General features: G+C 42.3%; 1 protein-coding gene across 5 annotated transcripts in view; it reads right to left on the reverse strand.

The window, feature by feature from the left end:
• RLF (RLF zinc finger) overlaps nt 1–14,001 on the reverse strand; it is a 95,208-nt gene that overhangs the window by 36,470 nt on the left and 44,737 nt on the right. For 3 of the 5 annotated variants that reach the window (XM_027766901.1, XM_006164945.3, XM_027766898.1), the window contains one exon: nt 5,848–6,050. In XM_027766901.1, the coding sequence (XP_027622702.1) occupies nt 5,848–6,050 (203 nt within the window). Of the gene's footprint in view, nt 1–5,847; nt 6,051–6,479; nt 6,583–14,001 lie in introns of those variants that run through there. The other 2 variants (XM_027766897.1, XM_027766899.1) reach the window with 2 other exon arrangements.

The raw sequence follows: 14,001 nt of genomic DNA on the forward strand, positions 1-14,001 counted from the left end.
AGATAATTAACATCTATGTCTCTATCCACACATTCTTTGCCTAGACAATCTTCTCAGATTCAAGAGTCTACAAAATTTCAATGTTCAGGATACAATGTATCCCAGTGGGATGATGCTAACACAATACCCCAGAATAAAGATTTTGGGAGCACTTGAAAAAATAAGTAAGTTAGACGGACCAGCAGTTAACGTAATGGCCATGTCGCTGGACCCACGTAGTCCACCGCGGTTTGCGTCCCGGACCCGGTGGCTTAAACTCATGCCGGGCGCGTGTGCGTGCGTGCGTGCGTGCCCAAGATCCCGAGAGAAGAACAGAGGGGAAGGGATTGCAGCATGGCCATCCCCCCTGGGGGGGTGGTTTCTCGCTTTCTTTCTGTCTCTCTCTGTCTGGTGAGCGCACGCACCCTATAGCAAAAAACTCCAAATAAATAAATAAATAAATAAATAAATAAATAAATAAGTTAGAAATGCAAAAGCTAGGGACCAGCAGACGGTTTAATGATACGTCACTGAACTCCCATGTAGTCAACTGTGGTTCAAGTCCCAGATCCAATGGCTTAAACTCACACCAGGTGTGTGTGCATGCGTGCCCAAGATCCCAGGAGGAGAAAGGATTGCGGTGTTGACCATCCCCCCTGGGGGGTGATTTCTTGCTTTCTGTCTCTGTCTTTCTGGGGAATGTGCGCGCTCTACAGGAAAAACCTCTCCGGAAAAAAAATTAAAAAGAAGAAGAAGGAATGCAAAAAAGCTATTAGGCACCACAAATTCCTGGCGTCATAATTTTGGCCACTGGCAAGTATCACAGATACACAGGCACATATTAGGTTGTGACAAGGCATCTGACAAAAGCTCACAATGGGAAAACGTGATCTGGCCCACAGTTCGTGCCATTTGATATAACTACTGATCCAAGCACTGATCCATGATTCAGAAAACATGTGTGGAAATCGGCTTTTTACACTTACTTTTGCACTGGTCCGCATTTGTATACATACACAGAGGGCATAAGTATAACATTTCAAGGGGAATTAAGTAGGCCAGCTGGTGGCACAGTGGTTAAGGCAACTGGATCCCACATGGCCGACTGTGTGGTGAGAGCCCCAGACCAGGGAGTTTGAAAAACACACTAAGTTATGTGTGTGTGTGTGTTCCAAAATCCCAAGAGGACAATGTAGAAGTGACTAAAGCGTGCCCATCTCCACTGGGAGTAATTTCTTACCCCCTCACCTTCTCTCTCACCAATCTCTCTCTCTGGTAAACACATTCACCCTATAGCAAGCAAACAAAAAAAGCTGAAAGAGAAAACTATGAATCACCATTTTAGGATTCAAAAAGACCCCCATGCAAAAATTTAAAACTTAATATTAAGTACTCGCTTCAGCGGCACATATATAAAACATGACTGTAATGATTCAGCTTTGACATTCTGGTCTTAACGATTAAGAGCTAAAAAAAATCTTAGTGAAGAAACATCAAAGGGTGTGACTGTACTTTTCATTCATTCAAAAAGTAAGTAATGAGTGCCTATGTGACTGCATTCTTCTGGAATATAGAGATACAGCAGTGAAAAACCTATGTCCCCGGAGTCAGCAAGTGATGTTGTGGTTGGGGCACTGGATTCTCAAATGGCTGACCACAGCTTGAAAATCACAACAAATAAATAAATGTTTAAAAAACAAACAAAAACCCCTATGTCTCTGTGCTTAGAGTATATAATCTACTGTAAGGAAACAGAGAATGCACAAATATATGATGTCTGGTGGAAACAGAAACATGCTCTACACAGAGAGTGGTAGAGACCATTTACATGGGTTAGTGTATATTTATAATAATGACAGATATTTACTAAAGAAAACAGGGCAGAGTGGGGGCTGGGTGTTGTTCTAGATAGGACAGTGAGGAAGTATGATATGGTAATATTGAACAGACATGAATACTGGGCAGACATGAGGTAAGTAAGTCATCCAAATTACACTGTGGAAGGGCATTCTGGGCAGAGGGAACAGCAGGTACAAAACCTAAGGCAGATCATGCTTGACTTGTTGAAATGATGGCAAAGATTGGGGCCGGCAGGTAGCGTGGAGGATAAAAGCGCTGGACTCCCACATGGCTGACCATGGTTCAAGTCCCAAACCTGGCAGCTTGCTTTCTCGCTTTCCCTCTCTCTCTCTCTCTCACTCTGCCCCTCTCTGGTCAAATTAAAATAAATAAATAAAAGTTAAATAAAATAATTAAAAAAAAAAAAAAAGAAATGATGGCAAAGATAAGGTGGCTGCAGAGCACAGAGCATTAATACAGTCTGAGAAGGTTAGAAAAGTAGCCAGGGCCTATGGCACACAAAATATAAACTTCTAGGTTTACTCTACGTGAGAATATTGGCAAGTTCTGAGCAGAGAAGTGGCAGGGCCTGACTTAAGTTTTCAAAAAGAGACTTTCAAAAGGAGAAAACAGAGGTCAACAGTGAAAGCAAGTAGGCTGGTCCCATGGCCTGCTGGTTGAGGGAGCCATATCCCATGTGGCTGACCACTTGATTTAAGTCCCGGACGTGGTGGTATGAAAAACACACAGGGTATGTGCTCAAAATCCTGACAAGATGCAAAAATGGAGGAGGGATTAAAGTGTGACCGCATCCCATTGAGAAATACTTCCTGCCTCTCCCTTTTCTCTTTCTTTGGCAAGTACATAACTTCTCTGGCTTTTTGTTTTTTAAGAGGTTTTTACTATAGGGCCAGACAGACAGAGACAGAGAGACAGAAAGCGAGAAATCACCCCCCCCAGGGGGGATGGCCACGCCGCAATCCCTTCTCCTCCATTCTCCTCTCGGGATCTTGGGCACGCACGCACACGCGCCTGGTGTGAGTTTTAAGCCACCGGGTCCAGGACGTGAACCGCGGTCGACTACGTGGGAGTCCAGCGACATAGCCATTACGCTAACTGCTGGTCCCGGCTTTTTTTTTTTAAATAGCGTGAAAGTAAATATGCCAGTTGAGGGGGCCAGTAGATGGCATGGAGGTTAAGGTGACAGATCACAGACATGGCCGGCTAAGGCCTGGACTCAATGGCTTGAAAAATAAAAATACCATCGGCATGTGTGCATGCGTGCCCAAAATCCCAAAAGGAGAATGGATTGCAGTGTGACCATCCCCCAGGAGGTGATTTCTCACTTTCCCTTTCTCTGTCTCTCTCTAGGGAGTGCAAGTGCCCTATAGCAAAAAAACAAAAAAACAAAAAAACAAAAAAAAAAACCACACCAGTTCAGAGGCTTCTGGATTCATCATTGGGCTTGCCTAATGCCTAACACAGCATCTGCCTTATAAACCCCCAGGTACACATGGATTCAGACCATACTCATTACCCTATCTTTTTTTTTTTTTTTTTTTTTTTAGAGAGGGTTTGAGAGCTTTTTGCAATAGGGCGCATGTGCTCGCCAGACAGACAGAGAGAGACAGAAAGCGGGAAATCATCCCCCATGGGGGATGGCCAGGCCGCAATCTCTTCCCCTCCACTCTCCTCTCAGGATCCTGGGCATGCACGCACACGTGCCTGGCGTGAGTCTAAGCCACCGGGTCTGGGACTCAAACCGCGGTCGACTACGTGGGAGTCCGGCGGCATAGCCATTACACTACCTGGTGGCCCCATCCTATTTTCTTTAATATAATATTGCTGGTAATCTACCAAACTCAGGTTTGAATCCCAGCTTTACTACTCTGCTTTGTAGCCTTGAATGTACTGAGCCTGAGCCTGACTATCCACACCAGTAAAACGGAGCTTCCTCAGAGTTGTTCTGAGGGTTAAGTGTAACGAAGTACATGCAGCATGGAGCATAGTGCCTACCACACGGTAACGACCAAACACACAAACGAGCAAGAAACTGCTGATACTCTACACCCCCACAGGAAGACTATAAATGGGAGGCACAAACCAACTGACACCTAATACCAGGATCTTGGGTACGGGGCATGTTACATTTGAGATGATATTAGTTGTACAAGTACAGATGGTAATTAGGCAGCTGGATGAGAGTCCGGAGTTCAGAGGCTAGAGAGAATTGCAATTTGAACCATAGTTGGTATTTAAAGCCATGAGACCAGATGAGATCATCAAAGGAATAAATATAGATTCAGAAGAAAGATGACCCAAAGCAGAGCTGATGGATACTATGACATTTACTTATCAGAGAGCAAACTAGAACTGTGGAGGAGAGATTAGTGAGGTTGATATTGAAAGCAGGCATGTGTGGGACTGCAGAAGCCAGATGAAAACCTGACGAGGAGACAAAGTTGACAGGTTATACTGATAAAGTGAAACTGCAGTGGACTGGCAGGGTGAACATCACATTAGAGCACACTGAAAAGAGAAAGAGGTGGGGCAGTAGCCGGAGGGAAAATGGGACCTGAGCAAGATTCCTTTCTGAAAGAGAGAAGAAATAATAACATAAATACAGAGAACGAGAACTGTTGAAACAGCAGAGACAAAGCGAACAGCTGTAGGATTAGCCTTAAGGGAGCCAAGAGGAAACGGGCTGTGACACAGATGTGAAGGGCACCGGCCTTAGCTGGGAGAACGGACACCTAACTGCATCCATTTCCTAAGAGAGTTGGGGAGAAAGTTCAATACTCTGAACCACTGAAAGAGGCACAAAGTCTAAGAGGACAGGCTTAAAGAAAAAGGAAAGTATAAAACAGTAATCTAGGAGAGTAGGAGAATGAATGGACTAAAGAATAGTGTGACTGATTTAAATTAGTTGGCAGGTTTTTCTCCACCTAAGTTTGGCCCCATACATGCAGGTAAACTTTTACAGTAGGTAGAGATGAACAGATAACCAGGATATTGTTAGTCAAACAAGTATAATTAAGGGAGAGACCAGCAGAGGAATTCAAAGTGACATTGGCGACTGGCTACAGGAGAGCAGAGGGAGGGGGGCAGTGAGTGTATGAGGGGAATGACAAAAAATGGAAACGTGACAAGATCAAAGATTCCGGTTGGTCCTGGTGGAATCTGTATATTAAAGGGAGTGATATGGAAAGGCAGGTGTATTTGGAAAGTAGTATATTTATAGGTAAAACTACTATAAAATGTTAAGAACTACTACAGCATAGAACCAGATCCTTGAGATCCTTACATTTAATGAGAAACTTTAGTGTAGGGGAAAAAAAACAAAAACAAAAAACCAGAGGCATGTGTCAGATCTACATGACTGGTGACATAATTAAAAGTAGATATAACAAAATAAAGCTAGGAATTCCCTAAATCTTTCTGTATAATTTATCAAAAACTATTAGAGAAAACTAATCCCAATTTTTCTAAGGAAAAGAATGATTCAGATTTTTTAAAAAGGGGTAAAATCTGACAGGTAAAAGGGTTTTTTTTGTTGTTTAACAGACTCAATCATTTCATTTTCCATGGTACTGAATGTGGCTATTTAAACACTACTCAAAATACAGTACTAGAACCCAGAGTCCTACATTTCTCTGCTTTCAGTTAAAAGTGTGAAGTAACTTAAGCTAAAACTAAGCATGATTCTCTTTAGTTTCTTCCTTGATGCTGCTATTAACAATTTCTGCATTTCCCAGAGAAATCAGTATTGAAAGAAAAAAACCTGTCTCATTTAAGTATTTTACAATAAACCAAATGTAAATATCCACCTGTATATTTAATGACCTACTTTACAAAGCTACCTTTAAAACATAACTTTACATTCAGTCTGTTGAGCAGTTAAATAACTAACTAAAATGGTTCTTTTTACAAAGCCTGAAAAAAATGAAATCTGATGGAAAAGATAAACCACGCAACATTTATCAAAAACAATTAAGTTCACAGTGAGTGTGAATGACAACAGTTACTCACCTCCTTAATGGCATCCTCGTTAGGGAGCATAGAACACAAACATGTGATGTAGGCTTGCTGAAAGGATGACACATTTGAAATTTCTTTAGATTCTGCGCATAGTTTTGATAAAGCAGCAGCCTGGGAAACGCAGTTAGATTTCAACAAATGTTTTATTCGCATTTGCAGAAAGGAAGGTCCTTCTTGAGCAATCAATTTATTGACTAGAAAAAAGGAAAAATAAAAGTTTAATAACATGTAACAAGTTAGATGTGCTAAGATGAAAGTTCGACATCTTTTTGTTGTTGTTCGATTTATTTTTAGTTAATAAAAATTCAGTTGATATAAATGAGTAGTTTATTCTGGTCTCAATATTCATCTAACAGAGGAAAAAAACAAACAAACACTGCTAATGATTCTGAAATAAGTTAGTAGTTTTATCTTCAACACCAAACCTTTCAATAAAGCTAGCAATACATCATCAAAATTATTTGACTTTCTCCTCCCTCACTTTTTAATGAAAATAGTAAAAAGTAGTAAAACGAACCACATAAGCAAAAGTGCAAGAAAATAAAGCATGTAGCCTATATAATATTAACAACTAACTAGACACTTATGAGGTACTAAGTTTTAAGCTGAATGTTTTCATATACCTCTCATTTATCTTCACACCACCACCAAGGCAAGTATTATCATCCCCACTTTACGGTTAGGAAAATTAATACTCAGAGAAGTTAGGTAACTTGCCAAGGATTCCAAGACCAGTGGTGTTCTTTCCTCTAAACCAGGCATTTCTCAAAGTGTGTTCCACCGACCAAAAGACCTGAGAGATAGTCCTAGAAAAAAAAAGGATTCCTTGGTCAAATCTCTGAACAGTCCTGCAATAAAGAAAACTGTTCACCTTTATTTAACCCAGTGTTTCCCAAACTGATTTGACCAGAGAACCCTTTTACATATATTATTAGTACCCTGTAAAAACTATGTTCCTGGTTGAGCACACACTTTGGAAAATGCTTCTCTCAATGGAACTGAGTATTAAGCTCACGCACACTAACTGCACAGCGCCATGGACAAGCCCGCAGCTTCTGAACTATAAGTACTCAACAAGTGTATGACACAGTACGAGAGCCTTCATAAAATTCATGGGAAATGTGTATTATGAAAAAGCTATGCATTGATTGCCAACGTTTTGTACCAAAATAAACTTGTACTTCAATTCACTTTCCCACAAACTTTTTGAAGTCCCCTATGCTACTTAAAGGAGTTGGAAATATTCTGTGTCAGTGAAGTGAGAAACAAATTGCTTTAGGTAGTTAATCTAAATCAGTACTGAGGGCCAGCAGATGATGTAATGGTTACGTCACTGGAATCCCACATAGGCGACCACAGGTCAAGTCCTACACCTGGCGGCTTAAAACACACTGGATGCTTGTGTGTGGGTGCCCAAAATCCTGAGAGGAGAGAGGAGGAGAAGGGACTGTGGCATGTTCATGCCCCATGGGGGGTTATTTCTCACTTTTATTCTGCCTCTGTCTCTTTGGCAAGCACACATGCCCTATAGCAAAATTTGCTCTAAAAAAAAACCAACACCACCACCTAAAACCTAAAACAATATTTCTCAACCTTGAAAGTGCCTCTCGAGACCAGTAGATGGCGTAATGGTTACACCTTTGGACTCCCATTTAGTTGACTAAATGCAGTTTGAATCCTGGGCCTAGCAGCTTCAAACTCACACCAGGCACATGTACATGAGTGCCCAAAATCCAGAGAGGAGAATGTAGAAGGGACTGCAGCATGGCCACCCCCCTTTGGAAGTGATTTCCCACTTTCTTTCTCTGTGTCTCTCCAGAAAGCGCATGTTCTCTCAAAAAAACTGCAGATTCTGAGGCCAGTCCTGCTGCCTAGCGGTTAACGGAGCCCAATCCCATGTGGTCATGGCCAACCATGTAGTTCAAATTCCTGCCCCAGTGGCTTGAAACACACTGGGTGTGTGCACATATGTGCCTAAAATCTGAAGGGATGGTGGCGTTACCTCACCATTGGGAAAGGGTGCTTTCTCCCTCTTACTCCCTCTCTCCCCCATCTCTGGCAAGAGCATGTGCTGCTTTGAAATTAAACACACACACAGAGATTCTCATTTATTAGGTCTGGGATGGAACCTAAGATTTTGCTTTTCTAACAAGTTCCCAGGTGATACCCAGGCTGTTAGGTCTGCCGACCTATATGCATGTAGAGCAAGGAAAACAAAGAGTGAAATGTATACGGAATATCTAAGGTATATATAAACACACAGAGAACTGACGATCTATACTAAGGATAAGCTACTGGCTCAATTTTAACTACATTATCAAAATCAACTGTAGAATTTAAAAATTATCTTTTTAAAACAAGTAACTCACAAATACAAGGCACACCGAAAGGTGTAGGTAAAAGTTGTGTCCCCTCTAACGACACCAGTGTCCTTAGGTTTCCCTCCCTGAGAAAAAACGATTTTTAATTTCTTGTTTATGCTTCCAGAAATATTCTGTAAGTACAGGAGACGGTGTTTCCCCACTTAACCTATCACATAGGTCATTCTGTCGTTAGTACATTTAGAACTAGCTCGTCATTAGTATTATAATTTAGGTTTTGCCATAGGACATGTGTGCTTGCTGGAGAGAGACAGAGGGAGGGAAAGTGGGAAATCACCCCATGAGGGGATAGCCATGCTGCAGTTCCTTCTCCTCCACTCTCCTGGGATTTTAAGGACCCACGCACACAAATCGGCCTGATTTTCAATCCCCCATGTCTGGGACTAGAACTGTATTTGGCTATGTGGGAGTCCAGAATCTTACCTACCACACGACTTGCCGGCTCGTCTAGCTCTTAATTTTTAATAACTGAATAGTATGCCACTGCATGGATGCACTGTAATTCAGTTTACCAATTCCCTACTGATGTATTTGCAAGTTGTTTCCAATCTTTGGAATGCTACAATGTACAAACCTGTATACAGGTAATTTCATACATGGGAATACATTTGTACAACAAATTTTTTTTTTTTAAACAAACTTTTTCTTTTGGGGAAGGGGGAAGTTTTTGCTATAGGGCACGTGTGCTCGCCAGAAAGACAGACAGAGACAGAGAGATAGAAAGCGAGAAATCACCCCCCACGGGGGATGGCCACGCTGCAATCCCTTCTCCTCCATTCTCCTCTTGGGATCTTGGGCACGCACGCACATGTGCCTGGCATGAGTTTAAGCCACTGAGTCTGGAACTCTAACCACCGTCAACTACATGGGAGTCCAGCGACATAGCCAACACGCAAACTTCTGGTCCCTAAACAAACTTTTTTAAAAAATAATTATTTTATTTAACTTTATTTTAATTTGACCAGAGAGGTACAGAGTGAGAGAGAACAAGAGAGACAGAAAGTGAGAAAGCAAGCCACCAGGTCCAGGACTTGAACGGTGGTTGGCCATGTGGGAGTCCAGCACCTGTAGTCACCATGCCACCTACCGGCCCCTATAGAACAAATTTCTAGAAGTAAAATTTGTAGATTAAGGGGCCGGCAGGTGGCATGGTGGCATGGCACTGGACTCCCACATGGCCAACAGCAGTTGAGTCTTGAACCTGGTGGCTTGTTTTCTCACTCCCCACCCCACCCTCATCTCTCTCTGGTCAAATTAAAATAAATAAAATTAAATAATTCCTTAAATTTTTTTTCCTAGATTAAGGGCTTTGCTCCTGTGATATTGACTCATGCTACCAAAGTTCTCACCAGAAATTATACCAATTTATACTCCCACCAACAACATATAAATACCTATATTTATACCTATAAATACCTATATTTCCTGAGGCACTTCAAAAGTTCTGGGTTCCAGGGAACCAGCAGTTAGCGTAATGGCTATGTCGATGGACTCCCACGTAGTTGACCACGTTTCGCGTCCTGGAGCCGGTGGCTTAGAACTCACACCGGGCGCGTTCGCATGCGTGCCTAAAATCCCGCCCGAGAGGAGAATGGAGAAGGGATTGCGGCGTGACCATCCCCCCTGGGGGGTGATTTCTCGCTTTCTGTCTCTATGTCTCTGTCTGTCTGGCGAGCACACGCGCCCTATAGCAAAAACCTCTCCAAAAAAAAAAAGTTCTGGGTTCCATCATTTTGCAGTTAACATTACTTTGTGTGGAGAACATTAAAAATCCTCTTTTAGTTAGAGCTCTAACTAGAGATTTTGATACAACAGGGAGGATGAACCTTGGTGTGTGTGATTTCTGGTTTTGAAATTCCATAGATATTTTAATATGCAGCCACGGTTAAAAAGCATGGATGGGGCCACCCATGGCATGGTGGTTAAGGTGCTGGATCTCACATGGCCAACCATGTGGTTCGTGTCCTAGAGCCAGAAGACTGAAAAACACCCCGGGTGCAGGTCAGATGGTGGCCTGTAGTGGGGGCGGCTAGATCCCACGTGGCTGACAGCATGGTTTAAGAGCTGGACCCGGAAGCTTGAAAGACATGCTGGCAATGTGTGTATGAACAAAATCCTAAGAGAAGTGAAGGAGCAAGAGTTGTACTGCGACCATCTCCAAGGCGATGAAGCACATTTCTCTTTTCCCTTTCTGGTCTCCTCACTCTCTCTGGAGAGTATTTAAGCCATGCACCAAAGCAAAAAGGAAGAGAGGAATGGGGAGGAAGACCCTGGATACATGTGCATTCATATTCAAAATTCCGAAAGAAGGGAGAAATAGAGGAAAGGGGGTGAGGCGTGACCACACCCCCTAGGGGGTGCTTTCAAACTTTCCTTCTCTCTCTGTCTCTGTCTCTCTCTCCAGAGGGTACTCACACCTTTGGCAAAATTAAAAAAAATAAAAGCATGAGGGACCTGCCAGGTGGCTTCAGGGGTAAAACATGATGCTCTATAAGGCAAATTCCACATGGGAAAGCTTTTATTTCAAATTTAGAAAGCCTCCCTGAACATGCCAGGTGCATGCTTGCCTAGGATTCAGCGCTAGATGAAGACTGGGGTGGATCGTGGCATTTGGGGATATTCCATCTCCCTTTCTCTCATGAAAGAAATAAACTAAAAAACAACAAACAAACAAAAAAACAGGAAATGGCCAAGCTAGCTCCATAGCACAGTGGTTACGTGCTATACACTGGGAGCCAGATACCATGTGGCTAACACAGTTCAAATCCCAGCCCAGGGAGCTTAAAAATATGCTGGCCCATGTGTATGTATGCCTAAGTTCTGATGAAACGGAAGAAGACTGAGACATGACCATGCCTCACGGCGCGGTCTCTCCACTCTCTGGCAAGTGCCTTCACATCCTCTGGCACGTATGGGGGAGGGGTGGTTAAAATAAAGAGCAAGCTGTCACCAACAGTTTTCTCAGTTATTTAAAAAAAGATCAAGAACATAGAGAAAACAGATCACACTGTCTTGGGCTTTTCCATTTTAGTCTCAGCTACTGAATCCCACAAAATTAACTTACAGCCACACCCATCACTCCAGCAGCTAGCTCCACTCCTTACTTCTGTTTCCGTTAACAGCACTTTCAATTACAGAAAAACAAAATGTGGCATTCTCCTTCCCTGCTATCTTCCTTCCTCAAAGAAATCAAGTCGGTTATCATTCCCCGGCAATTCTTTTTTTTTTTAAACTCTCTTCAATCGAATTCTTCCATATTATTTCCTCCCATTCCTATCTCCTCTATGTCCTATTCTGGTTAGCATCCGAGTCTGCTCTAATTATATGCACCGTGAGGCCGTGAGCAATCTTACAAATCCCACAGGATGAAGTACACCTGAGAACAGGCCCGTTAGCTACACAACCCACTTACTACTTCCACCAACGTAGCTTTCTACTGAAGTATAGGAACAAGGGATTACAATGTATAAAGGTTAAAAATCTCAACTTTAGAATCACTGATCTGAGACTGAATTCTGACTCTACATGTAGCTTTTGAGACCTCTGGACAATTAACTGACATATCTGAGCTTCAAGTTTCTTCATCTGTAAAAAAGCTCGCATTATCCACCTCACAAAGATAAAAGAATCAAAAAGGAAATACCAGAACTGTAGATAAGACACTTAGCACAAGGCCAGGAACAGGATTGTTCAATAGCACTTGCTATTATCTGTCTCTGCTATTTCTTTTATTACACCATGAGCAATCTGTCATCAAATGTCATGTCTGCTTAACTTCTAGATTTACAGTACAGATGTTGAATAAAAGCGCATACGGGCATGTGCCACCTAACAATGTTTCCGTCAACAACGGGTGTCCCCTATGATCATGCCATATAGCTTCGGTGTGAAGTGGGCTACATTACCTAGGTCTGGATACGCACTCTATGATGTTTGCTCAACTGGGAAACTGCCTGACAACACGTTTCTCCCGGTGCACCCCTTGGTTAAGTGACACATGACGGTAGTTAGCAACTGAAAAGTTACTACTCTCCAATCAAAAATGTTCAATGTCTTCTCATCTGGGCTTATATTCTGCCTCCAATTTTAACTATGTGATCTTGGATGTGTATCTCATCTGTTTCATGTATTAAATGAGATACAAAAGCTTAATACAGTGCCCAAGACATAGCAAGCACTCTAAAAATCCTAATGGTTACTTTTAAAAATCATGCCTACTATTCTATGAGGTCAAACTACCTTAACTCAATACATTACAAATACAGTTAGTTAAATTATTGCTACTTTTTTTTTGTTGTTGCCAGAGAGCATGTGTGCTCACAAGAGAGACAGAGAAAGAAAAGAACCTCCCCCCCACACACACATTAGGCCATGGTGAGACTGTAATCCCTTCTTCAATTCTCCATTTTATGGAAATGTTAAGCACACATGCAGGTGGACCCAGACTGTTTTCCAAACCCCCAGGCCAGGCTTAAATTGTGAGGTCGGCCACGTGCAATGCGGCTCCCTTAACCACCAGACCACCCTACTGTATCAATTTTTAACACACAGTTCAACCTTATATTTAGGAAAATTATTCTAAGCCAGGGACCAGCAGAAGGCATAATGGTTACGTCACTAGACTCGCACACAGTCAACCACAGTTCAAGTCCCAGATCTAGCAGCTTAAAATCCACATCGGCTACATGTGCATGTATGCCCCAAACCCCAAGAAAATGTAGAAGGGATAGCAGCTCGGTCTTTTTCTCTGGGGGTGATTTCGTGCTTTCTGTCTCTCTGGCAAGCACATGTACCCTATTAACAAAAATCTGTCTTAAAAAAAAAAATCATTCTAAGCCACCAATCTTCAAATTCATTTAAGTTTTCTTTTTTTCTTAGGTACAATTTATTATTTATTTATTTTTAATTTTTTGCCAAAGGACACATGCACTTGACGGAAAGAGTCAGAAAGAGACAAGAGACAGTAAGAAGGAAAAGGAGAGGTCACCCTCCAGGGGAATGGCCAGGCTACAACTGCTTCTCTTCTCTCCTGGGATTTCAGACACACACATACACACACACGTGCCCAGTGTGATTTTCAAACTGGCAGGTTTGGGACTTAAACCAAGGTTGGCCATGTGGGTATCCAGCACCTTAACCACCATGCCACCCGCTGTCCCCTCAAATTTATTTTAAAAGGAAATACATATAGGGCAAGCAGGTAGCATGGTAGTTAAGGCTCTGGACTCCCACATGGCTGCTTGCAGTTTAAGTATCAGACCTGGTGGCTTACCTTCTCACCTCCCACCCCCCTGGTCAAACTATAGAATAATGAAAATAATAATAATAATAAATAATTGGACCAGCAATTAGTGTAATGGGTATGTCACTGGACTCCCATGTAGTCGACCACAGTTTGAGTCCCGGACTCGGTGGCTTAAACTCATGCCAGGCACGTGTGCATGCATGCCCAAGATCCTAAGAGGAGAATGGAGGAAAAGGAATTGTGGCGTGGCCATCCTCCCTGGAGGGTGATTTCTCACTGTTTGTCTCTCTCTGTCTTTCTGAAGAGCACACGCACCCTATAGCAAAAACTCTTCAAAAACTCTTCAAAATAAACAAATCAACAAATAAATTAATTAAATAATTTTTAAAAAGGAAACACATCTATATGCTTCTATATTAAAATTATAGGGACCAGCAGTTAGCATAATGGCTATGTCGCTGGACTCCCATGTAGTCGACTGCAGTTCAAGTCCCGGACCCAGTGGCTTAAACTCATGCC

This window comes from Tupaia chinensis, unplaced genomic scaffold, assembly GCF_000334495.1.
Source record: "Tupaia chinensis unplaced genomic scaffold, TupChi_1.0 Scaffold143758_1, whole genome shotgun sequence".
Classification (NCBI taxonomy): Eukaryota; Metazoa; Chordata; class Mammalia; order Scandentia; family Tupaiidae; genus Tupaia; species Tupaia belangeri.